Below are 25,689 nucleotides of genomic sequence, written 5' to 3'. Positions count from 1 at the left end.
TTCTTTCTTTCTTTCTTTCTTTCTTTCTTTCTTTCTTTCTTTCTTTCTTTCTTTCTTTCTTCTTTCTTTCTTTCTTTCTTTCTTTCTTTCTTTCTTTCTTTCTTTCTTTCTTTCTTTCTTTCTTTCTTTCTTTCTTTCTCTTTCTCCTTCCCTTCCTGCCCCCTCTCTCTTTCCCACCCATCTTAAAAAGTGAACAATCTTCAAGACTCTAATCTCTTTCTCTCCAGAGAAAACAAAGCAAGGGGAGGATTTGTTATTTAGGCAAACCATGTAAAAGAAGGGTGCCTTGAAGCTTGAGAACCACAGCCTCGTTCTTGCTCGTTTCTGTCCTTGGCCACCTCCACTTAAAGCTTGGGGGAAAACAATAACGATTGGAAATTTGGGGACTCCCTTGCTTTAAAAAGCCGAACTGGCTGCCCACCGCTCTTTGGGGTGTGAAAATTAAACACGTCTCTCCAATTGACCATGGATGTGAACCATTTGGCTGCCAGAAAGGTCTCAAAGAGCCTTGGCTCTTGGCTTAAATCCCCTTTTCCATGTTATCTCTTGGGAGAAAGAGAGAACCAACCCGGCTTGCCATGCACAGGAGCAGCCTGACTTTGGTCTGTTTGGGTGAGAAGTCAAATATTGGGCCAGCCTGGGAGTCTGGTGGGCTGAATCCTCCTTTCCCAGCGAAGCTTTCTTCTCCAAGTGTGAAGTCAAGGTTGAGGTACAGAAGCCATGGCAGAGCAGACAGGCGCGAGATGCCCCAGGATGGTTGATCGTAACAGCTGGCAACCCCCTTAGCCAATGTTAGGCGGTAATTAAATTGGCTGGCATCGTGAAGCATGCGGGTGAAGATGCCAGGCAGGTCATGCCTCTCGCACAAACCCTCCTGCGTGGAATGTGCCAGAGGGGTGTGTGTCTGTGTGTGTGTGTGTGTCTGAACTAAACGCAGCATCGCAGACACCCTGGAAATAGGGCTGATTTTTCAGAACGCGAGAAAGCCAGAACTGTCTCGCCCTTGGGAAAGGGACTCTGGAGCCCCAAAACTGTGGCTGCACACCCCATGGGAGCACCCACATATTTTTACATCCTCTCCATGGGTGGAGGGGGAAGATGCCACCTTCTGTCCCACCCTTCCTCCCTGGCCTGAGCCATCTTCCACAGTGCACGACAGCAAATAATAAGAAAAGTATTCTTCCATGTTTGAACCCTTCCTAGCTGACTCTTTCTTCTCTACGGTGGTTAGCTGTTTCTTTTACTTAGCAGAGAGGCCAGTCTCTTTTTATTGATTGATGAGATATCCTGCCTTTATTCCTTTATCAGTAACTCAGGGTGACAGACAGAGCTCATTTTCCTTCCTCCTCCTCCTGTTTTCCCCACAACTACAAACCTGGCAGGTGGGTTGGGCTGAGAGAGAGGCTTTCATGGCTAAGGCAGGACTAGAATTCCTCGTCTCCTGGTCACCCACTTGGTTTTCATGGCTATGGCAGAACTAGAATTCCTCGTCTCCTGGTGATTGGCCCAAAGTGCCCTAGATGGCTCACCCACCTGCTTTCTGGCTGGCAGGACAATCCTCCTCTGGTGATTCCCAAAGTCCTCTAGATGGCGTGCCTAAGGTGGGACTAGAATTCCCTTCTCCTAGTGATTGGCCCAAAGTCACCCAGCCTGCTTTCATGGCTAAGGCAGGACTAGAATTCCTCGTCTCCTGGTGATTGGCCCAAAGTCCTCTAGATGGCTTTCGTGCCTAAGGCGGGACTAGAACTCCCAGTCTCCTAGTTGATTGGCCCAAAGTCACCCAGCCTGCTTTCATGGCTAAGGCAGGACTAGAATTCCTCGTCTCCTGGTGATTGGCCCAAAGTGCCCTAGATGGCTTTCGTGCCTAAGGCGGGACTAGAACTCCCAGTCTCCTAGTTGATTGGCCCAAAGTCACCCAGCCTGCTTTCACGGCTAAGGCAGGACTAGAATTCCTCGTCTCCTGGTGATTGGCCCAAAGTCCTCTAGATGGCTTTCGTGCCTAAGGTGGGACTAGAATTCCCTTCTCCTAGTGATTGGCCCAAAGTCACCCAGCTTGCTTTCATGGCTAAGGCAGGACTAGAATTCCCCGTCTCCTGGTGATTGGCCCAAAGTCTCCTAGGTGGCTTTCATGCCTAAGGCAGGACTAGAACTCCCAGTCTCCTAGTTGATTGGCCCAAAGTCACCCAGCCTGCTTTCATGTCTAAGGCAGGACTGGAATTCACCATCTCCTGATGATTGGCCCAAAGTCACCCAGTAGGCTTTCATGCCTAAGGGGAGACTAGAACTCCCAGCCTCTCAGCCTCCTAAGCCAGCATCTTACCTGCTATACCAATCCTCTCTCTCTCTCTCTCTTTCCATATCCTGTGCATCTTATAGCAAAGAGTCTCTCTGCGTTACGATAGATAATCCCTGCCAGAATCCCCAGCTTTAAATAGAAAGCTGCTTTTGGGGGGCTCTTCCCCGCTCTCGGCCAACCTCTTCCTCTACTTTGCAGGCTGCCTGCCAAAGATACCTAATCCCAGTTCAGATTTCTTCTTGACCTGTTTAACAAGTGACTTCTCCCACTCACCCCCCTGGCAAAAATCTCCCGCCGCTCATCTTTTGCTTCGTTCTGCTTTGCAACCAAGGCGTCCATCCGGACTCCGGTGCCCATCATCCCTCTCCGTGGTGAGGGAGTCCCGCAGCCCTGGTGGTTATCCGTGGAATCGGCCTCATCCTAAGAGAAATGCTCGCCTATACCATCCTTTGGGGTGGAAAAAAAGGAGAGTTTGAAAGGGTTTGAATTGAAATTCCTCCTTTCCAGACCGCTGTCGGAAGTGCCAGTTTGGTGCCATCTGCGAGGCCGAGACGGGCCGGTGCGTGTGCCCCACCGAATGCGTCGCCTCCTCTCAGCTGGTTTGCGGAACCGACGGGAACACCTACGGGAGCGAGTGCGAACTGCACGTTCAGTCCTGCATCCAACAGGTCTCCATTGAGGTGGCAGCCCAAGGCAGCTGCAGTGAGTCTGGGGTGGTTTCTTTCTTTTTTTCCCCTTCCAAATCTAGGCTGCCTTTCGCACACACACCCTCCCCTCCCCCTTCCTTGGCACACCATTGGCATGTGCTCCCCTTCTCCGTTAAGTTCCCTTCCCTTCCCAAACTGGCAGCTTATAAACTAAAATAACGGTGGGAATCCTTGGGGCTTTCCGGGGGTTTTCTTGCAGACGTTTGATTGCCAAACTAAGCAATCTCATCAGTGCAGAGCACATTAGCATTAGCCCTTAGGCTTATATACCACTTCATGGTGCTTTACAGCCCTCTCTAAGCTGCAAAGCATACTGCCCCCCCAGCAATCTGGGTCCTCATTTTAGGGACCTTGGAAGGATGAATCAACCTTCAGCTGGTAAGAATCGAACTGCTGGCAGTCGGCAGCCTGAAATGCTACATTCTAACCACTGGGCCATCATGGTAGAATGGAATGGAGTAGAATAGGAAAGAATAGAATAGAATATAGAATAGAAAATAGAATAATAGAATAGAACAGAATAGGAAAGAATAGAACAGGACAGGACAGGACAGGAAAGAACAGAATAGGAAAGAATAGAATAGGAAAGAATAGAAAATAAAATAAAATAGAATAATAGAATAGAACAGAACAGGATAGGAAAGAATAGAATAGGAAAGAATAGAATAGGAAAGAATAGAGTAGAATATAGAAAATATAATATAGAACAGAACAGAATAGAATAGGAAAGAATAGAATAGAATAGAATAGAATAGAATAGAATAGAATAGAATAGAATAGAATAGAATAGAATAGAATAGAACAGAATAGAATAGAATAGGAAAAATAGAATAGGAAAGAATAGAACAGAAATAGAAATAGAATAATAGAATAGAACAGAACAGAATAGAATAGCCCTTGGACTTATACCCATTTTACAGCCCTCTCTAAGCTGTGTACAGAGTCAGCCTCTTGCCCCCAACAATCTGGGTCCTCGTTTTACTGACTTCGGAAGGACGGAAGGCTGAGTCAACCTTGAGCCAGTCAGGACCAAACTGCTGGCTGCGGGCAGAGTCCGCCTGCAATCCTGCCTTCTAACCACCGCGCCACCACGGCTGTCCCATTCGTGTACCTTAGCGCCCTCCATGCACACTAACGTGCTCTCCGCTGATGAGGTTACCTAGTTTGGTCACGAAACGTCTGCAAGGAAACCCACGTCGCTCAGAGAGCACCAAGGACAACCCCACCCCCCCCCCGCCCCAAACAGTTCAACCCCCGAGTTACAAATATTCTACGGAAATAACTCTCCCTCTTCTCCCGCCCGCTCTCTACAGAAGCCTGCGGGGCCACAGTGTGTTCCTTCGGGGCAAAGTGCATGGATGGGCGGTGCCTCTGCCCCCCTTGCGAGCAACAGCCCTTGTCCCGCGTCTGTGGAAGCAACGGCGTCACGTACAGCAACGAGTGCGAGCTGCGCCTGGCGGCTTGCCAGCAGAAGGAAGAGCTGGAGGTGGAGAAGAGGGGCCCGTGTGAAGATGGTGAGCCTTCCGTGCCCAGCGGTCTCAACGCCGGTTCCTTCCCTTCTTCCCAGGCTCACGTGCCATAGCTTTGCCATCATGGCCTTAAGATATAGAGCAGGGGTGTCCAACCGTGGCAACTTTAAGACTTGTGGACTTCAACTCCCAGAATTCCTCAGCCAGCAAAGCTGGAAGTTGAAGTCCACAAGTCTTAAAGTTGCCACGGTTGGACACCCCTGATGTAGAGATGCTCAGCTCTATTCTGGGCGACAAGCTACTTTTTTAAAATAAAAATAAAAATTCAAACGGAGGAATTTATTCCTCCCCCCCCCCCCCCACCCCCCAAATTAAAAATTTATAATAATCCACCCTGGGGGGGAAAAAGACTTGTGGAAATCTTTTGATCGGTTTTTTTTGGGGGAAGGCTTTGGTTCTGCACCTCTGCTCACTCTCTCTCTCCCAAAGAGAAAAATATTGGGCTTGGTTCTTTTGGGTGGGGGGTGTGGAGAGAATCAAACTTGCTGGAAAATGCCACAAAGTCTTGGAAAAGGTGGGTTTGTGTGGGTAAGGAGCTGGGCACGTCCCAAATCCCTCCTCCTGGGTTCAAATCCCGCATCTCTGATTCCTAGCCCCTCCGACTTCAATTGGGCAAGCATTGGAAAGGGGGTGGAATGTCACCCGGATTGGGGTGGGGTGGGGGGCTGTACATGGGGGCTTGTATGTAGGAGCTGAGACGAGGAATTGGGGGCGGGGGGCAAAGTAGCTTCTGCCTCCCCCCTTGTGTCCCTTCTTCCCTGCTGTGTCTGGGGCCCGTCTCCCTCTCCTCCGCTTTCCCTCCCTGCCCCATCTCTCTCTTTCCTTCTCATTGTCTCTTTAGCTGCCAATAATGAAGGGCGATGGCTGGTAACAGGGCTGCACCAGGAGAGCTTTCAATGCTTTAATTTCACACTTCAGAGCGTTGAGGGAGGTGAGGGAAAGGGAGGCTTTTGCTCTGTTTCTCCCATCCCTTCTTCTCTCCCTCCCTCCCTCCCTTCCTCTTTCCTCCCTTCCTTCTTCTTTCCCTTCTATCCTTCCGCCCTCCCTTTTCTCTTTTTCCTTCCTTCTTCCTTCTCTCCTTCCTTTCTCTCCCTTCCTCCCTCTTTTCCCCTCTTAACTCCCTTTCTCTTCCCTCTCTCTTTTCCTTCTTCCTTCCCTTCCTCTTCCTCCCTTCTTTCCCTCCTTTCCTTCTATCCTTTCTCCCTCCCTCCCTTCTCGCTCTTCTTCCTTCTTTCTTCTCTTCTTTCCTTCCCTTTTCTTCTCTCCTTTCCTCCCTCCTTTCCCTCTCTCCTCCCTTCCTTCCCATTTCCTCCCTTCCTGTCTTCTCAGTCCCTCTTTCCTTCTCCCTCCCTTTTCTCTCTTCTCCCTTCTTCCTTCTCTTCTCTCTTCCTTTCTTTTCTCCTCCCTCCTTTCCCTCTCTCCTCCCTTCCCTTCCACATTTCCTCCTTCCTGTCTTCAGTCCCTCTTTCCTTCTCCCTCCCTTTTCTCTCTTCTCCTTCTTTCTTCTCTTCTCTCCTTCCTTTCCTCTTTTCTCCCTCCCTCCTTTCCCCTCTCTCCTCCCTTCCCTTCCACATTTCCTTCCTTCCTGTCTTCAGTCCCTCTTTCCTTCTCCCTCCTTTTCTCTCTTCTCCCTTCTTTCTTCTCTTCTCTCCTTCCTCCTTCTCTTTTCTCCCTCCCTCCTTTCCCCTCTCTCCTCCCTTCCCTTCCACATTTCCTTCCTTCCTGTCTTCAGTCCCTCTTTCCTTCTCCCTCCCTTTTCTCTCTTCTCCCTTCTTTCTTCTCTCCTTCCTTTCTTTTTTCTCCCTCCCTCCTTCCCCCTCTCTCCTCCCTTCCCTTCCTCATTTCCTCCCTCCCTCCCTTCCTTCATCCATCCATCTAGATCTCTCCCTCCCTCCCTCCATTTCTTTCCTTCTCTTCCTCCCTCACGGCTTAATACCCGAATGAGAAAAACCACCATAAAACACCCGAAATCTTGCTTAGACTGAGAAGTCAGACCAGAAAAAGGCAGTGTTCCCTTCCACACTGTTACCAAGAAAGCCACCCATGAGAGATCAAATGGAGATAGAAAGAGGAAAAAAGGGGCATTTTCTTCACAGAAGGCCTTATCTCTGTCCTCAAGATCCTGTACATGTTTGGCCTGAAAGTTCATTCAAGCCATTTTTATGGTTTCTGTGGGGCATCTATTGAGATGCATCTGGGCAGCAGCCAGGAATTGAACCCAAATCAGAGAGCGCCCCCCCCCCCATGTTGATCATCAGGTCTAGAAACCTGGCTTGGTTTCCAGCAAGGGGCGGACTATCTCATATGTCAACTCATAAAATATTTCTCTGGTCCTTTTAGAGTTGCCAACAGAAAGAGAGAGGGGAGCAGTGCAGCAGCTTGCAAACCGAAAGCGCATTCCATAAATGTTTTCAAAGATAGTAACTAGGTGACCGAAGTTTCTGCCGGGCTAAAAGCTAACTGGAGAGCCTGATGGATGACTCTTGGCTATGGATGTGTCCCATTGGAGAATATGATTTATGACACACCCAGGGGATGGGGGGGGAAAGCAGGGTCAAGGGTGACAACGAATGATGTGTCTCAGAGTTGGCTACACCCAGGCAGTGCCAGACATGTAAATCCTTTGGAAGTTTTGGAAGTTTGGCTCGAGACTCGTGATTTAAATGTAGTTAAATGCCGGAATCCTGACATCATGACGGTGTAAGGGGATACACAACCCTGATGTTCTTCTTTTGTGCAGAGTGCGGCTCGGGCGATGGGTCTGGCTCCGGAGATGCCATCGAGTGCGAGAGAGACAGCTGCCGGAAGTACGGGGGTTCGTGGGACGAGGATATGGAGGATGACCGTTGTGTGTGCGACTATACCTGTGGGACTGTACCACAGAACTTGGTAAGAGGAGATTTCCCCATGAGCACCTGCATAAGCAAAAGGTTGGTCTAGATCAGAGGTGTCCAACTTGGCCACTTTTAAGACCATGGACTTCCAACTCCCAGAATTCCCCAGCCAGCACAGCTGGGAGTTGAAGCCCACAAGTTTATTTTTTTTAAGTTGCCCAAGTTGAATGCCCCTGGTTTTGATGCTTTCCAGAACACCTGGATATTCTGTGGCAGGCTTTTTGCAAAGCGTCATTTTGGAGGGCTGAGTTAAATCCTCCGTTGTGTCTTTTAATGCTTCTCTGCCCTCTGGGTTGTGGCTTTTTTTTTTTTTTTTGCTGTTTCTCATTAATTTCCCTGGCATGCATTTGCATATTTTGTGGACGGGAAAGTGGAAAGCGCAGGAACTCCGTGCATGTATGACATCCTGGATGCCGGCAGATGCGTTCTCCGAACCAGGGAGATGGGAACGAAGGCTTCCTTTGATTTTTATTTTTTTATTTTTCTCCCTCTGTGATGCCAACAAGATCACAGGCAGAATTCTCTAGGATTCTGTCCAACCTGCTTGTTTAACTTGCCAGGCTGAACCTAAATCCGAACCTCAAATCTGTAAGAATATTTTTTTTTTCTTCCCTGAAAGAGCCCTGGATGGCTGCCAGCCTTTTGAGTACCTAAAATGGTGCCGTTCGGATACTCCCTTGGGGTAGAACCGCACAAGTGATACACCCACGGCTGGGAATCAGCTGGGCTTTACACCGAGGCTCTTACCCATGAGTAGGCCTGCTCCCAAAGGAGGCACTGACCATCCAAGGCTGTCTCTCAGATTCGGGCTTGCTTTGCTAGATGCCCGCCTGCCATAGACTATTTTGGGTGAGAACAGGGGAACTGAAACCATTCACCGAGCGGAATGGCACAGCTCGCCGCAGGACAATTTTAACAACTCCATTTCATGATATTAATCTTTGCCATTCGCATTTCATGCCTTCTCTCCTTTGGCATCCTTCCTTTAATGATTCCACTCCGCTGTGTCTTCGATATTAGTGTAACTCTTGCCCCATGGCGAGTTCTCTCGCCGTGGGAGAATTGTTCCGTGGTGAATTGTCGTAGACCCTTCCCAAAAGACATCAGCTGGTCATCCCAAGGCCAGAGAGGGAAATGCAACGCCTCACTGTCTAGCCCGCCGATGCAGGCAGTGTTACCAAAAACAGTTCTTTCGAATGAGACAGGACAATAGGGAGATTAACGGGAGGGGCGGTGGCCTAGAGGTGGCGCTCTCGCCTCACAGTCCAGAGGCTGATATTTCTCTCTCTGGGCACAATGAGAATATATCTACTGAATAAAACCTCCGCATTGGCGACAGGAAAGGCAACTGGCCAGTAAACATTCCGCTCCATTCAGTGGCCCCGACTCTCCCCACAAGGGATTACGGGGGATCATTAAACGACAAACAACACAGGGAGATAATGGGAGAGGAAGAAGAAAGCGAACGTTAACTGGGGAAACTTCAGGCACAAACCTTTAGTTCTGGCTTTAATTTCCTTCTGACAAAGCGATTCCTTTCACAACAAATGGAGCCCAGGATGGTTTCAACTCGGGAGGAGGGGGGGGTCCAAGATGAGGCGGGCCTGACATTCCGATTCTTTCTATAACAAGACCCTCTCCTTCCTCCCCGACATAGGTGTGTGGATCGGACGGGGTGGCCTACGCTAATGAGTGTGAGCTGAAAAAATCCCGCTGCGAGAAACGCCAGGACATTTACGTGGCAAGCCAGGGACCCTGCCAAGGTAATTTCAGGCTGGTGGGAAGTAAAAGATTTTGGAGAGGTCTTCCGGACATCGAACAACCAGAAACTGCCAGCCCGGCGGGGTTTTCTTCTTGGCCCGAAGGAAGTAAATCGACTCTGTTCTTTGGAAGGACAGATGCTGAAGCTCAAACACTTAGGTCACCTAAGGAGAAGCGAAGACTCCTTGGAGATGTTGGGAAAGGTGGAAGGCAGAAGGAGAAGGGAATGGCAGAGGATGGGGATGGTTCGATGGTGTCGTTGGCCCAGTGGGTATGAGATTGGGCAGTCTCAGGCAGAGGTGGTATTCAGCCAGTTCTGGAGAACCGGTAGCGGAAATTTTGAGTAGTTTGGAGAACTGGCCAATCCCACCTCTGACTGGCCCCGCCAACCCCACCTCTTCTCTGCCTCCCATTGAGTCCCAGATGATCGGCTGGGTCTCCTTGGGTTGCCCTGCACAGCAGAATGGAGCTGGAAAGCAGGTTAGTGGGGTGGGGAGGGAAGGGGGATTTTGCAGTATATCCTTCCCCTGACGTGCCCACCAAGCCAAGCCACGCTCACAGAACCGGTTGTAAAAAAATGTTTAATCCCACCACTGGTCTCAGGGAGGTGGTAGAAGACAGGGGGTGGGGGCTGGCATGACCCATGGGGTCGCGAAACAACTGTATAGCTTACTTGCTGGTGGCCTCGTCATTAAAAAAGAGATTTTTTTAAAATTTTCCTTCCAGGGGTCCCAACGCTTCCGTCCTCTTCGCCAGAACTCCTTCACTGTAGCAAAACCGTTTACGGCTGCTGTCCGGACAACATGACTTTAGCCCTTGGAGTGGGGTCGGCTGGATGCCCCAGTAAGTCGATGCCACTCTTCGGGGGCCTGGGACGAGGCTTTTCAAGGGGTCCCCCCTCCCCGGCACGCTTCGGGGTGGAGGGTCCCGGGAGAGAGAGAGAGAGAGAGCACGCTCCCCTTACCCCAATCTATTTCGTCTTTTCCCTCGCCTCCCTCCGCAGCCCACCCATTGCAGGCTTTTATTAATTTTTTATGGAATAATTAGCCAGAGCCATCTTGTCCGCCTAACGAGACGAGGAAAGAGTCGGTGGCATTTTAAGCAGCTGAGGCCACGAAGGCCAGCTGGTTAGCGGGGCGTCCATTAGAGCGGCTGCCGGGAACGCCACGGCCCTGTTCGCGGTTCGGTAGAGGTGTTTCGTTCACCGGGTCATTTGTTCAGCGGGGTGGCCGTGTTCCAAAAGCGATTTTAATGGCTCTGGAGATCTTGACCTAGAGAGCTGTAGAATCCACAGAAATTGGCAGATTTTCCCCCCTCCTGGAGGGGGTCGCCTCGATAATTGATGCGGTGAAGTCGCGCAGCTGGAAATTAAAATATCACGTCTGCCTAGGAGCACTCGGGGGGGCGGGGGGGAAGAGCTTGGAGGGGGAAGCATCTAGCTCAGCCTGAAGTCCCCACCCTCCTTCCCAACCAGGCCTGGGGCAATACTTTCATTCATTTGTTTGTTTGTTTGTCAAACATGTACAAGATAACAAGGGCAGGAATAATAAGCAGGCATAACAGGAACAAAGGAAATAAGTACAAATAAATGGGGACAGTAAGACAGGGACGGTAGGCACACTGATACGCTTATGCACGCTCCCTTAAGCAGGGAGTTCCCAACCACGGTCCCGGACCAGTACCGGTCCGTGGATCATTTTTACCGGGCACGCAAAGCTTGGGCGCCGCCATCTTGTTTCGACGACGCTTCCGGGTTTTCGGTTGGAAGCGGCATTTGGGTGCTCGTGCCTTAGTTTCGTCGAAGGGGGCGGCTTGAACAACAGAGTCAGGCAATGAGTTCCAGGCATTGACCCCTCTGTTGCTGGAGTCATATTTTCTGCAGTCAAGTTTGAATCTTGAGTTTGCATCGATTGTTTGCCCGTGTATTATTGTGGTTGAAGCGGAAGGGGTCGTTGACAGGCAAGACGTTGCAGCAGACAATTTTGTGTACTTATGCTTAGATCGGGAGCGTAAGGCGGCGCAGTTCCAGATTGACCAAGCCCAAAATTTCAAACCTGGTGTGGCATAAGGGATTCAATTGCGAGTAGAGGAGTGGAGAACTTTTCCCATGAAATGCCTCTTGATCATGATAATTATCTGATACACAGTGTGGGAAATTCTTTTCTTGTGACTTCCGTGGCAGCTTGTTTATTCCGTTCATTCGGGAGGGTGCCTGACTTGACTGTCCCATCTGTGGAAATCCCTAAATTTTGACTGTGTGCTTGACGATGGGGGGGGGTTCACCACAGACTCCCCCCTTTCCTTCCCAGAGGTTTATTCTGGGAAATTCCCATTTGGGCTGCGTTGGAACCAATTGCATCCCCCAAAAGAACCTTAAGCATCTCTTCTACCACAAAATAATGAGGACTAGCAATCTGAGCTATGCTATTGACAGGCCGAGTTAACAATCACCGGGCCAGAGGGCCAGCTAATCAGCGGAATAGCTTGTGGGTGCTCCATCTTTGGAAGTTTTCAAAAATAGACAACTGTTTGACTGGGATGGTTTATGGTCTGCCATGAACAGGGGGGTTAGACTACTAGAAGAATATCTATGGATATTCTCAGTTATCCAGGTCATGGTCAAAAGAGGTCATCTGCATTAAAATCGAACAGCCCTCTCTCCTGTTTACATAACGGCCCTTTCAGCAGCTCCAAGAAGGTTCCACACCCATTTGCACTATCCAAGTGACCCTGAGGGTCACAGATAAACCCTCCAAGTGGCCTCAACAGCTCAGAAGGAGTTCAAGGAAGATAAATCATTCCCTTCCCCACCATTCAGCCAGAACCGAAGAAGCTTCTTGGATGAGAAGCGAAACATCTTCAAGGAAAAATAAAGTCCAGTTACCGCTGGAAAAAAAGTACCTTTGGGTCAGACTAGAAGACCTTCGAGGTCCCTTCCAGGCCTAGAATTCTCCATTTTATGTAGCTCTCTTTTGAAGAAGCTTCTTCGCCTCAGTTGGGATGCTATCAATTGGGGTGGTATTGGGAAACCTGTCCCGGGGGGCTGCGGGCTCTCCTGCCAAAGCAACTTGATGTTAGGCATCCAGAAATTGTCCATGGTAACCAATCGCTCTGAGACAAGTATAATCTCCAACTGATTTATTAGGAACAGCTCCGGTATGTCTATGGCAATTTCCAAAAGTGAAAGTCATTTTCAGCACCTTTCACAAAACCCACCTTCTCTCCTCCCACTTCTACGCTTCATTAGTCACGAGAACCAATTAACTGCAGCTGGAATTTTTTTAATGCGACATACGGAGCTTTCCAACTCCTCCACCCCCCCTTTCCATTCGTGGCAGCTGAATCTCAGAGCTGACACTTGAGAGCTAACCCTTCCCTGCCTCCTGTCTCTTAGGCACTTGCCACTGTAACCCCTACGGCTCCTACGGAGGGAGCTGTGATCCCAGCATAGGCCAGTGCTCCTGCAAACCCGGCGTCGGGGGGCTGAAGTGCGACCGCTGCGAACCCGGTTTCTGGAACTTCCGCGGCATCATCACGGACAGAAAGAGCGGCTGTACCCGTGAGTATCTTCGTTGACCAGGGTTGGGCTTCAGAAGTTCAGCAAAGGGTTCTCTGCCCTGTTACTGTGTGGGCGTGGCCATGGTGGACATGGCCTAGTTCAGGGGTCCCCAACCTTTTCGACGCCGCGGCCCGGTACCGGCATCAGCTGGGCGCCGCCATCTTTTTTTGATGAAAACGTGCTTCCGGTGAGGTCACGGAAGCACTTTTCGTCAAAAAGATGGCGGCGCTCGCGCTCGATGAGCTTTTCTGGGTAGAAATGGCTTTCTACCCGGAAAAGCTCACGAGCTCAGCGCGCCATCTTTTTGATGAAAACGTGCTTCCGGTGAGCTTTCTGCCGGAAAAGCTCACCGGAAGCACTTTTTCATGAAAAAGATGGCGGCGCCCAGCAAGCCGAGCCCGGTAGGAGTTGTTCCGCGGACCGGGATCGGTCCGCGACCGGTGGTTGGGGACCCCTGGCCTAGTTGACCTCCTGCACCAAGGCTGACTGAATGAAATAAATTCACATTAAAAAGAGGTTTTTGCCAGGACTCAGAATTGACTTAGTGCTTTTTGGGGGGAGGCTTAGGACAGAAAACCCTGTTCTAAAAGAAAGTTTTGGGGTGGCGGGAGGGAGTCCAGAGCCCAGTTTAGGGGAAGCCCCGCGGAGTCTCAGCTGAGATGAGATTTGATTTCTGATTCCTTCCTTGGGCTAATAGCAGAACAAATGCAGCTCCATTTTCTCATTGTCTCAGTCCTGCCTGTGAGGCAGAGAGAACATGGATGGAGGTGCGATGGTGGAAATTAGTTCTCACCCTCCATGCTACAGTCGAGAGCGGAAGGGCAGTTCACACCCAGCACCTGCCAGAGAAGTCATTACCAAACCGATGACAACCAGGAGCCCAGTTTTGAAAGATGAGACCGGAGGGCGGGGGGGGGGGGGGGGCTTGAATATCCGTGTGCGCGTTTTTAATTGAAAGCCGCGCCAAAGTAAAGTTTATAAAAACGCAGAGCTGGCTCGCAAGGCAAAGAAATCTCAAAACTCTGGGACCAAATCAACAGAGAAATCCGATCTGATTCCACCGCGGTTTAGTTCGTGGGAGATTTTGACTCCGGATCATCATCATCATCTACTTCAAACAACCCCATAATCCTCGCAGGAGGAGTCTGGGCAACTGAATGGCGCTGTGGTTTTACTGGCCGGATGCCCTTTCCTGTCGCCAGTGTGGAGTTTTGTTCAGCCGATAGATTCTCAGTGTGCCCAAAGAGAGAAATAACTGCCTCTACCTAGGATCGAACTCACAGCCTCCTGATTGTGAGGGGAGAGCTCCACCCCTAGGCCACCGCACCGCTCCATTTTGACTCCAGATGTTGGCAGAAAATGCCCTGATGTCTTTCCAGGTGTTAGCTATCCCCATGTTTCTTTTTCTTTTTTTTTTTCGGTGTTTGAAAAGCTCTGGAGAAACCCAACAAGTATTTTCCAGATGTTAGCGGTCTAATGGTGGACTTCTCTGTGCTTTTTGCCAGATGTTCACGGGAGTCCTCATGAGAAGGGAGTTCTTAAATTCCCTCCAGATGTGAGCAGAAGCTCCGGATTTAAGGCTTTTGGCAGTTTTCCTACTACAAGAAGCATCCTTACCTCAACCTTGTAGAACAGGCCTTAGCTTAAAGTTGCAGAGATGTTTTTTCCCCCCCTCCTTTGCCTTCAAGGTTCAAAAACATTTAATTTTGATTATGGCTTGCTACTGCTGGGCTTGGCATCACACCAAAGGCGTGGATTGGCAACCCTCAAATTCTCAGTCCTTGGAGAATTTGTGGTCCCCAAAATGTCAGAAAGGGGAGTAGTTGGGGGGGCAGTTTAAGAACTCCTTCCAGGAATACGGACTTTTAGGGTTTGAACCTCTGTTTAGGTTGCTTCGGAGTAAAACATGTTGTAATTGGCTAATGTCCCAGTTAATGGTTATACCTTCCTCATGTCCATTTCCTTCATTGAGAGCATTTGCATCGAGACAAATTCCTTGTGTGCCCAATCACACTTGGCCAATAAAGAATTCTATTCTATTCTATTCTATTCTATTCTATTCTATTCTATTCTATTCTATTCTCTTTCTCCTATTCTATTCTATTCTATTCTATTCTATTCTATTCTATTCTATTATCTTTCTCCTATTCTATTCTATTCTATTCTATTCTGTTCTATTCTATTCTATTCTATTCTATTCTATTCTATTCTATTCTCTTTCTCCTATTCTATTCTGTTCTATTCTATTCTATTCTATTCTATTATCTTTCTCCTATTCTATTCTATTCTATTCTATTCTATTCTATTCTATTCTATTCTATTCTATTCTATTCTATTATCTTTCTTCTATTCTATTCTATTCTATTCTATTCTATTCTATTCTATTCTCTTTCTCCTATTCTATTCTATTCTATTCTATTCTATTCTATTCTATTCTATTCTATTATCTTTCTCCTATTCTATTCTATTCTATTCTATTCTATTCTATTCTATTCTATTCTATTCTATTCTATTCTATTCTATTCTATTATCTTTCTCCTATTCTATTCTGTTCTATTCTATTCTATTCTATTCTATTCTATTCTATTCTATTCTATTCTCTTTCTCCTATTCTATTCTGTTCTATTCTATTCTATTCTATTCTATTATCTTTCTCCTATTCTATTCTATTCTATTCTATTCTATTCTATTCTATTCTATTCTCTTTCTTCTATTCTATTCTATTCTATTCTATTCTATTCTATTCTATTCTCTTTCTCCTATTCTATTCTATTCTATTCTATTCTATTCTATTCTATTCTATTCTATTCTATTCTATTCTATTATCTTTCTCCTATTCTATTCTATTCTATTCTATTCTATTCTATTCTATTCTATTCTATTCTATTCTATTCTATTCTATTCTATTCTATTCTATTCTATTCTATTCTCTTTCTCCTATTCTATTCTACTGATAACATCGCAAGGATATAACTTTATTTTTGACAAGTCCCGTAGTAGAATTTGATTTTTTAAAAAATGCCCGACCAACATAATCTGTTTTAGGAAGCAAATGAGATCATCCATACCCTGGCACGAAGCATGAGAATGACAGGTAGTCCTTACAATTACTCATTTAGTGACCGTTCAAAGTTACAAAATCCAGGCACTTGGCAAGAGACTCATATTTATGACGGTCAGATAGATAGATAGATAGATAGACAGACAGATAGATAACAGATAGATAGATGCAGTGGTGGTGCATGGTTAGAATAGGGTATTGCAAGCTAACTCATTGCCAGCAGTTCGATTCTCACCAGGCTCCAGGTTGACTCAGCCTTCCATCCTTCCGAGGTCAGTAAAATGAGGACCTGGATTGTTGGGGGGCAAGAGGCTGATTCTGTTAAACCCCTTAGAGAGTGCTGCAAAGCACTGTGAAGCAGTATATAAGTCTTAAGTACTATTGCTATTGCTCCATTATTGGAAGATTTCAAGAAAAAATTGGACTGGAATAAGGACTTCTACCTTAGGCAAGGGGTCAGACTAGAAAACCTCCAAGGTCCCTTCCAGCCTTACCGTTCTACGATTCTTGGGGGAAATAGGAACACCAAATTACAGTTCAGCAAGCAGGGGAGTTGATCAGATTTATGTCCGTTGCTCCAGATTTGTATTGACAAGCTATTCGTTGAGCAAACAAGAAAGTGAAGGGAGGGGAAGAAGGAGGAAGGGAGGAGGACCCTGTCTTAATTTCAAGGTCCATTGGCGATCAAAGCTGAGAAATCAATAAAGTGGCAAATGGGGGGAAAAAAGGAGGGAAGGATGGAGGAAAAAAGAGAGTTATTTGGAAGCGACAACAAACAGCCAAGAATACGAGAATCTGTGCTCGCCTATATGTGTGTGCGTGTGTGTGTGTGCGTGTGTAGGAGCAGGAGCAGGAGCCACCAACCTTTTGGATTTCAGGGACCACCAAACTCATAATTTTAAATCCAGCGGAACAGAGACCCTGAAAAAATCCCCCAAAAAGTCTGCAGGAAAATTCCCCACCCATTTTTCCTACCGATCGATCCTTCTTTATTTGGGATCGCAGGATACCGTCTCCAGCTCCATTCTCAGGGAGAGAGAGAGAGAGAGAGAGACTTTTGACTTCATGCAAGGAAAGCAGCAGAAGCAGCAGAAGTCTTTCTTTCTCTCCCCCAAACTCCGCCAGAAATGAGTCTTTGTGAGACGTGTCATGCCAGCGCAGCCTCTTGGAGCAGGAAGGCTTGCAGGATCCCAAAGACTCATTTCTGGCGGAGTTTGGGGGAGAGAAAGAAAGACTTTTGCTGCTTTCCTTGCGTGCAGCCAAAAACGGAAGAAGAAAGAAGCGGAGAGAAGCAGCCCGGTGGCCAGGCCAGGCGCGTGGGATGAGTGGGGCAAGTTCCCCCTCCGCCCTTTCCCTCCTCCCCTCACTACCTCGTGTTGTTCGCAATGCAAGCGGCGCAAGCCTTGTGTTCCCGCGGGCCATGTGGGCGGGGCAGCCTCGTGTTCCCACGCAGCCTGGATTAATTGCTTTGAGGGTGACATTTCTCTGCAGAGCACCAAAATTTTCTCACGGACCACCAACGGTCCCCGGCCCACTGGTTGGCGACCGCTGTGTATAAACATCCGCACGAACACACGGCTATTGTGAAATTATCACAGGCGCATCTCTTTGTCTCTCTGGAGGATCGGAGGATTGTGCCGCAGTAGACAATCCTGAAATGGAGACTTTCGGAAGCAGGGGTGTCAAACTCAAGATTTGAAAAAAACAGCAAAGGACCGGCTCGCGGTGACTCTGCCAGCGAAAATGGAGCTCACGGGACTGGTTGTTACACCGATTGAATTGTACTACTGTCCCTCCCCCCCCCCCGCTTTTAAAAACAATTGCCATTTAGTTGCTGGATAAATTAGATCTCCAGAGATGTGTCTGTGTAGTTTTCGAACTGATGTCCCCCTCTCCTATGCACCAGGATGGTTTTTATTGCACTATGTTGGGGCAAGGAGGTCCCAAATCCCCTACTCTGGCTCGCCCTATCAGAGCCGTGAAGTTATCCGGTTCTGCTTGAGCTCCAGCTGTCTTTAGCGCCTTAGCCCGTCAGCCTGATTTAAATGCAGGAAGGTATTACGTTCAGCCTCCATTTAGCGAAGGAATAGACAGACAGTAATAGAAAAGTCGGCTTTAATTTCATAGATTTATGGTTTGCTTTTCAGAAGGGAAAAACACGTAATCAAAAATATGGGCTGTTTAAAAAACACAAATGATGAAACCAGTAAGTAACTGAGATAAGCTTAGCGGTAGGAGAAGGAAAAAATGAACTCTGCGAGGGACAGAATTTTTTTCTCTATGTTCTCCGCAGTTTGAATGTTCAAGGAAAAGGGGGACCCTATAAGATTTCTGGGGAAGGGGACTTCTTCCAGGGATGTGGGGCCATGACAAAAAAAGGCCCTGTCTGAAGGAGGAAAGAGATGGCTAAGGGGCTTTGGACAGCTCATCGTCATAGATCAGGGGTTGGCAACCGGCAGCTCTGGAGCCACATGTGGCTCTTACCCTTAGGCGAGAAAAACCAAAAGTGCACATATAGACTGGGTGAAACCAGGCTCAATAGCAGTCACTGTGAGAAGGACCTTGGAGTCTTAGTGGACAACCAACTAAATGTGAGCCAATAGTGTGCGGCAACAGCCAAAAAAGCCAATGCAATCCTAAATTGCATTAATAGAGGGATACAGTTAAGATCAAAGGAGGGACTAAATACCACTCTACAAAGCCTTAGTAAGACCACACCTAGAGTACTGCATCCAGTTTTGGTCACCACACTATAAAAAAGATATTGAGACTCTAGAAAAAGGACAGAGAAGAGCAACCAGGATGATGAGGGGACTGGAGGCTAAAACATATGAAGAACGGTTTCGGGAACTGGGCCTGGCTAGTCTAGGGAAGAGAAGGACCAGGGGAGACAGGAGAGCAGCCTTCCAATACTTGAGGGGCTGCCCCAGAGAGGAGGAAGGGGGTCAAGCTGTTCTCCAAGGCACCTGAAGGCCAGACAAGGAATAATAATGGATGGAAAATGAACAAGGAGAGATTCAACCTGGAAATAAGGAGAAACTTTCTGACAGTGAGAACAATCAAGCAATGGAACAGAAATTGCCTTCGGAAGTTGTGGGAGCTTCATCACTTGAGACCTTCAAGAAGAGACTGGACTGTTATTTGTCAGAAATGGTGTAGAGTCTCCTGCTTGGGCGGGGGGGTTGGACTAGATGACCCACAAGATCCCTTCCAACTCTTGTTAATCTGTTAAACCCGCTTGTTTCTTCCTTGAACCCTCCCTTGCTTTCCCGAACAGCCTGCCACTGCGATCCTGTGGGATCCGTGCGGGATGACTGCGAACAGATGACCGGCTTGTGTTCCTGTAAACCCGGGATTACTGGCACCAAATGCAAACAGTGTCCCAGCGGAAGCAAGCTGGGAATGTCCGGTTGTGAGAAAGGTAAAGTGGTAACGTCGCATGCAGACAGCTTTGGGGGGGTTGTGGAAGTTTTGGCGCTTCTCTGCTGGAGAGCTGGAGAGATCATTTATTCCAAGGATCAATTTGGAAGCTAGTTTGCATTGAATGTCGTGCCTGATCCCCAGATCTCTCTGCCCCCTCGTCCTGCTCTGAAATGACCTGTGAATTTGGGGCGTCGTGTGTGGAAGTGAACGGCCTTCCCCAGTGTGAGTGTCCATCGTTGCTTTGCACGGAAGCTGACGCATCCAAGGTGAGCAGAGAGAGCCTGAGTGAAGATGAGTGTGCAAACTCATGGTGTCTTCCAGTAAATCAGTCCCTGTTGAATTCAATAACTTTTTTTTTAAAATGTTTATTTATACATTTTTCTTCTTCTTTAAATGACATAAATACTTAATGGGCAGTTGTCTGGTTCCATTTGTTCATACAAAGTCTTAATAAACTGATAAGAGTAATATTGATAATTACATCCATACTTAAAATATTAATAATGACTTCTTGATAATATGATTCTTACATCATTTACTTATAATATACAATAATGATAATACTGATAGTAAAAATAATACTATTAATAATAACAACTGTAATATTGATAGTTGCTTATATGTAATACAAATTCTTGCATTCTTTTCTGATCTATCGTGTTAATCTTTCATCTTCTAGTTTCCACCTCTTTGATCCAACCGTTGATAAAGCATATAATCCATGTTAGGAAGTATTCTGTTTCTTCCTTATCTTTTATAATTAACGTTAACCTATCCATCTCTGCACAATCTAATATTTTCATCTGCAGGTGTGTCTTCATTTTTTCCAATGTTGTGCAAATACAGTTCTCGCTGCTGTTAACACTTGTGTTATTAAATAGGCAGTCCCTTTATTATAGTTTTCTGGTATTATGCCTAACAAAACAATTTCTGGTTTTATATCTGTACTGAATTCAAGAACTTAAGAGGTGGGAATTCCCTTGCCCCCCTTGTAGGTCTGTGGCTCTGATGGAGTGACCTATGGCGACCAGTGTCAGTTGAGAACCATTGCTTGCCGGCAAGGGAAGGCCATAGAGGTGAAACACTTGGGCCAGTGTGCAGGTGAGTCCCCACTGAATGCTTACGCCAAACCATTGCACAGAAATTGACAGCTGCCCCCAGACTGCCACTTCTTTGAACCTTGGGGGATTGGGGTTGGTGCTCTCTGAGCTTGGTGGTTTCCTTGCAGGCGTTTCATGACCCAACTAGGCAACATCATCAGTGCTAGAAGAGAGCAGGCTTTGCCAGACCCCACCCCCTCCTAGCACTGATGATGTTACCAAGCTGGGCAATGAAACGTCTGCAAGGAAACCACCAAGCTCAGAGAGCACCAGGGACCCTACAGCACCACTCCTCCTCCTCCTCCTCCTCCTCCTCCTCCTCCTCCTCCTCCTCCTCCTCCTCCTCCTCTTGCATTAATCCTCCTAGCATTCCCTTCTAGCACTGATGATGTTACCAAGCTGGGCAATGAAACGTCTGCAAGAAAACCACCATGCTCAGAGTGCACCAGGGACCCCACAGTTTAACCCTGAGCTACAAATATTATCTTCTGTCTTTTTCACAACGGTTGAAACACCCACCACCCCCCCAAGTTAATAATTCCAGAAATCCAGCCAGTTGGTTTTGGGAACCCTGGCCCGCTTAACGAATCCACCGTTTTCCACTGTGTGAAAAACCCACATTGCCTGAGCTTTCAAAACTCTTCTTGGGTTTGTGAGAGTGGGCTAAAGCCACAGTTGGACGAGAAGAGGGCATGGTGTTTTGTGTGTGTGTGTGTGTGTGTGTGTGTGTGTGTGTGCCCAAGCCGTTGGGTCTTGGAGGCGAGCTTCACTTTGTGACCTCATAATTGTGGAAAATCAGGTATCAGGAGTTGTTCTGAGCCTTGCCTGCTCTTCGTGGCCCTGTTTCTTGATGAGGAGTTATTGATTTTGGCATGTGATATGCAAGGCAATCTGAAGTGTTTGCCGGAGTTAAAATTAAACTGGCAGAGGAAAAAAACCCAGGAGAAGGAGCGCCCTCTCAAAGAGGCTTTGGAAACTCTGTGCTGTCTCTCCTCTAATTGGCTGGATGGAAACCCCTCTACCCATAGCGCCAGGCAACAGTTCATTTTACAAGCCTCCTCCTCCTCCTCCTCCTCCTCCTCCTCCTCCTCCTCCTCCTCCTCCTCCTCCTCCTCCTCCTTCTTCTTCCTCCTCCTCCTCCTCCTCCTCCTCCTCCAACTCCTCCTCCTCCTCCTCCTCCTCCTTCTTCTTCTTCTTCTTCTCCTCCTCCTCCTCCCACCCCCACCCCCTACTAGACCTCCAATAAAAAGGATCTCTCCCCAACATGATCCTTCAAGTCTTCCCATGGTGCATTGAAACAGGAGTCCACCCCCGCTGACCGCTGGCCATCCCCAACTTCTCTTTTCCTTCTATATTTCCCAGCACAGGAATCTTCTCAAAGGAGCCGTGTCTTTGCGTCATGGTTCAAAAAATTGGGGTCTCGAGTGTGAACATTGGATTGATTTATTCCGAGGTCCATTCATTCGTTTTCTTGGCTGCCCCTTCAAGGCCAGATGTGCCTTAAGAAGTTTCTATCTTCCTTATGCACCTTATGCTGCATTGTCTCATTTTGGTTCTCTTTCAGAATCCCATGCCAGCCATCCCACCCCGCCTGCAACCCAACGCCCTCTGGACTCCGTCCCCCCTCTGGCTCCCCAAATCACAACGCTGGCTCCCGAGCTAACCAGGACATCCTCCTCTCCCTGGCATTCAGAAGACTCCGTTTCCCACCAGAGCCAGCCGGTCACCCGAAGGATAGCCAAGCCTGCTGTCCTCTCCACTCTTCCCTGGACGACGCAGGGCATCCGCCAGACCACTGCCAGACCCCTCCTGACAGCTCCCGTGGTCCCTGCCACCACTCCGATGGCTTACGTTGAATCGGGCAGCGCGGAAGGCAGCGGAGACCCAGAATTGGGCACCAGCGGGGATCAGGAAGGCAGCGGGACCAGCTCTGCAGGTATGGTGCACACCTTAGCTCTGCATGTCAGTCCCTGGCCTTCCTTAAAGCACATTGGGGTCACTCCATTAGAGGCAAAGAGGCCATTTTGTCCTACCTTACGATAGTCACTGAAAAATGGCGGGGAGATGGAGCAGGGAATTTTGAAAATGGAGGTCTTAAAAAGAACCAAGAGCTCAGACCTCGCTGGTTTGTGGTGGGTAACCTTCTTCCCGTGGCCGAACAGGGGAGGAAGAAATGGAAGAGGAAAAGGTGCCAAATCCACACCTGGTCGAGAGAGCAACCTGTTACAACACCCCTCTGGGATGCTGCTCGGATGGCAAGACTCCAGCCATTGACGCCGAAGGAAGCAATTGCCCAGGTAAACGGTTTCTTTTCTTTCGCAGGTGCTCAGCTTCACCTAGGAACAAAATCCTAGGAAAAGCGTCCTCAAGAAATAAGCCAAGCCGTGTCCCTCTGTGGGCGGTCAGCTCAGGTGAAGATATGATGATTAAATTTTGGAATTGGTCCTTCGGCTTCCTCCGCCCAGCTGCAATTCTCAGGATTTGAAATCCTTTGATAAAACTCAAATCACCCCCAGTGGATTTCAAATTTATGTGCATTTCGAGCTTATATGGGACGGCCGAGCTGATTGGGCAGTGATTTTCAGATCAACATGTTGCTGATTTTTTCATTAGATTCAGACCTCACCTTTTCTCCGGGTGGTTTAAAGAGAGAGACCAAAGCATTTCCTCCCTGCTGTGATAGTCCAACAAGGTAGCATCCAGAGTCCCCCCAGAAAGCCTCAGAATTGAGGGTATGAGTTTAGGGTGCAAACATAACAGCTCACCTTTCTTAATTCTGCTCCAGCTGCTTTCTCCCTTGAGTCTCTGTCTTTAGCCTTCCGGTCTCGTTGTGGAAAATAAAAATTCAAATGGATAAGCTGAGAATCTACCAACTTCTCCTGGCCCGCTAAGCTCTCGGCTGATCCGTAACATGCGGGGCATGAAAAGATTTCCCTCACTTTCAGACCCGTCTGTATTCACAGAGGGAAAACATGCCAACTTCCTGTCTCCCACCACAGAGTAAAAAAGTCGCATTTATGAGATGAGTGGCAGAGCAAGGAGGAAGGGAAAGGGAAGGAAGGAAATTCAGTAAAATTCCACATTATGAAAGCTGTAGCAGCCAGGCATTCTCCTCTTCAAATTAATAAATGTATCCAAACCCAGGGGAGGAAACGGGGAAAGGAGGATAAAATTGGAATGCCTGTTATCATATCATATCCTCCTCTTCCACTTTCAATTATGATTTGATAGGAGGTTTGGCTCCCTCCTCCATGCTAGTCTGTTTTTGAAGACCTAGGCTGGGTAATTTCTAAGAAGTAACTGCAAATAGAGGGAAGCAAAGGGAAAAAAGGAGGATGCCGTTTCAATAAAGAGGTTGGTAAAGATGGTTCTTTGTGGTTCTGGTGTGTTGCAGCTGAAGACTTTGTGGTTTAAGAAATGCAGCTCCCCAAACTCTGAATTTCTTAACTCAGATCAGCCTTAATCCTGTAAGGAAATGATGGGGGAGGTCCCCTTGTCCTTCCTTTCCTCTTTCCTCCTTCCCTTTCTATTTCCTCCTTCCCTTTCTCTTTTCCTCCTTCCCTTTCTCTTTCTTCCTTCCCTTTCTCTTTTCCTCCTTCCCTTTCTCTTTTCCTCCTTCCCTTTCTCCTTTCCTCCTTCCTTTTCTCTTTTCCTCCTTCCTTTTTCTTTCTTTGCTTTCTCTTTTCTTCCGTCCTTTTTCTTTCTTCCTTCACTTTCTCTTTCCACCTTCCCTTTCTCTTTCCTCCTTCCCTTTCTCTTTCCTTCTCTTTCTCTTTTCCTCCTTCCCTTTCTCTTTTCTTCCTTCCTTTTTCTTCCTTCCTTCACTTTCTTTCCACCTTCCTTTCTCTTTCTTCCTTTGCTTTCTCTTTCCTCCTTCCCTTTCTCTTTTCCTCCCTCCCTTTCTCTTATTCCTCCTTCCCTTTCTCTTTTCCCCTTCCTTTCTTTCTCCCTCTTTCATTCCGGTGTTTGCATGCTAGCAACCCCCTTCCTCTTATTTTCCAGTAGTTGATGTGTTTCTTTCTCTCTCTCTCTCTTTCTCTCTTTCTCTCTCTCTCTTGGCCCCAGCTAACCCTCTTTCTCTCGTTACCCAGCCGGTCCAGGAGGGTCCCTACCCAGACTGCAACTTGGAGGAGCTATGTATGGTAAAACTCTTGCCAGTTCTCACAACCCGAGTTTTCTGCTGCCCGAGTCTCTGCGCCCCCCCTCAAAGTACTAACCCCCCTCTCCCCCATAAGCCTCCCTCTGATCCATCCAGACTAACCCTGAACCCACAGCGCTGCTCATCTGCCGCCATCTTCCTGCTTTCTCCCTTTCTGCCCAAAGGACTGAACACTCTTTGAACAGTCTGCGTGTCGAGCAATCGATGTATTGGCCGCGATTCCCGGGCTGCTTTCACGGCCACATTAGCCCAACTCTTTCTTCCTGGCTTTGTCTCCCCTTGCCCTGTTTCTTCCCTGCAGCCACCAAAGTCTTCCAAGGGGTCCTGATTTTGGAAGAGGTGGAAGGCCAGGAACTGTTTTACACTCCGGAAATGGCCGATCCTAAATCGGAGCTCTTTGGGGAGACAGCCCGAAGCATTGAAAGCGTGGTAAGCAAGCACAGTGGTTGGGGGGACGAGGCCGTGGCGGCTTTTTCCCCACTTGCAGTGGGAAAGCTGTGGCTCTCTTGCAACCCCTGTCGGTCCCTGTCCCTCCCCCCTCCCAACTAAAATCCAGCTGTTGCACTAGTTAGCCGGCTTTTGAGGAGAGCCCTGATGGGTGAATAAGGTAAAAGAGAAGAGAAAATAGAACGGAATGCAGAATAGAATAGACTAGAAAAGCAGACTGGAGAGGAGAGGAGAGGGAATGGAATAGAGAAGGAATGAAAGAGAAGAGAAGAGAAGAGAAGAGAAGAGAAGAGAAGAGAGAAGAGAAGAGAGAATAGAATAGGACAGAATAGAAGAGAATAGAATAGAATAGAATAGAATAGAATAGAATAGAATGAAATAGAATAGAGACAGAAGAGAGAAGAGGGAATAGAATAGAATAGGACAGAATAGAATAGAATAGAATAGAATAGAAGATAGAGAAGAGAAGAGAAGAGAAGAGAAGAGGGAATGGGAATAGAATAGGACAGAATAGAATAGAATAGAATAGAGCAGAGGAGAGGAGAGAAGAGAAGAAGAAAGAGAGAAGAGAAGAGAAGAATAGAAGAGAATAGGGAATGGGAATAGAATAGAATAGAATAGAATAGGACAGAATAGAATAGAATAGAAGAAAGAGAAGAGGAGAAGAGAAGAGAATAGGGAATGGGAATAGGGAATAGGATAGGATAGAATAACACATTTGGAAGGGACCTTGGAGGTCTTCTAGTCCAACCC

The 25,689-nt window shown here is 47.8% G+C and overlaps 1 protein-coding gene across 1 annotated transcript in view; it reads left to right on the top strand.

The window, feature by feature from the left end:
- Positions 1-25,689, top strand: part of AGRN (agrin) — a 183,832-nt gene that overhangs the window by 127,447 nt on the left and 30,696 nt on the right. The window contains exons 9-20 of the mRNA XM_087944607.1: positions 2,804-2,998; positions 4,317-4,517; positions 7,273-7,421; positions 9,084-9,189; positions 9,914-10,030; positions 12,582-12,746; positions 19,085-19,228; positions 19,372-19,496; positions 20,226-20,331; positions 21,895-22,266; positions 22,493-22,627; positions 24,791-24,918. Coding sequence (XP_087800733.1) covers positions 2,804-2,998; positions 4,317-4,517; positions 7,273-7,421; positions 9,084-9,189; positions 9,914-10,030; positions 12,582-12,746; positions 19,085-19,228; positions 19,372-19,496; positions 20,226-20,331; positions 21,895-22,266; positions 22,493-22,627; positions 24,791-24,918 — 1,943 coding nt within the window. The remainder of the gene's footprint in view (positions 1-2,803; positions 2,999-4,316; positions 4,518-7,272; positions 7,422-9,083; positions 9,190-9,913; positions 10,031-12,581; positions 12,747-19,084; positions 19,229-19,371; positions 19,497-20,225; positions 20,332-21,894; positions 22,267-22,492; positions 22,628-24,790; positions 24,919-25,689) is intronic.

The sequence above is a fragment of the Notechis scutatus genome, chromosome 16, assembly GCF_049901735.1.
Source record: "Notechis scutatus isolate UNSWTSFEM ecotype Mainland chromosome 16, rNotScu1.2, whole genome shotgun sequence".
Classification (NCBI taxonomy): domain Eukaryota; kingdom Metazoa; phylum Chordata; class Lepidosauria; order Squamata; family Elapidae; genus Notechis; species Notechis scutatus.
Note: the sequence above shows the minus strand (reverse complement) of the source record. Positions and strands in the feature narration are given on the sequence as shown.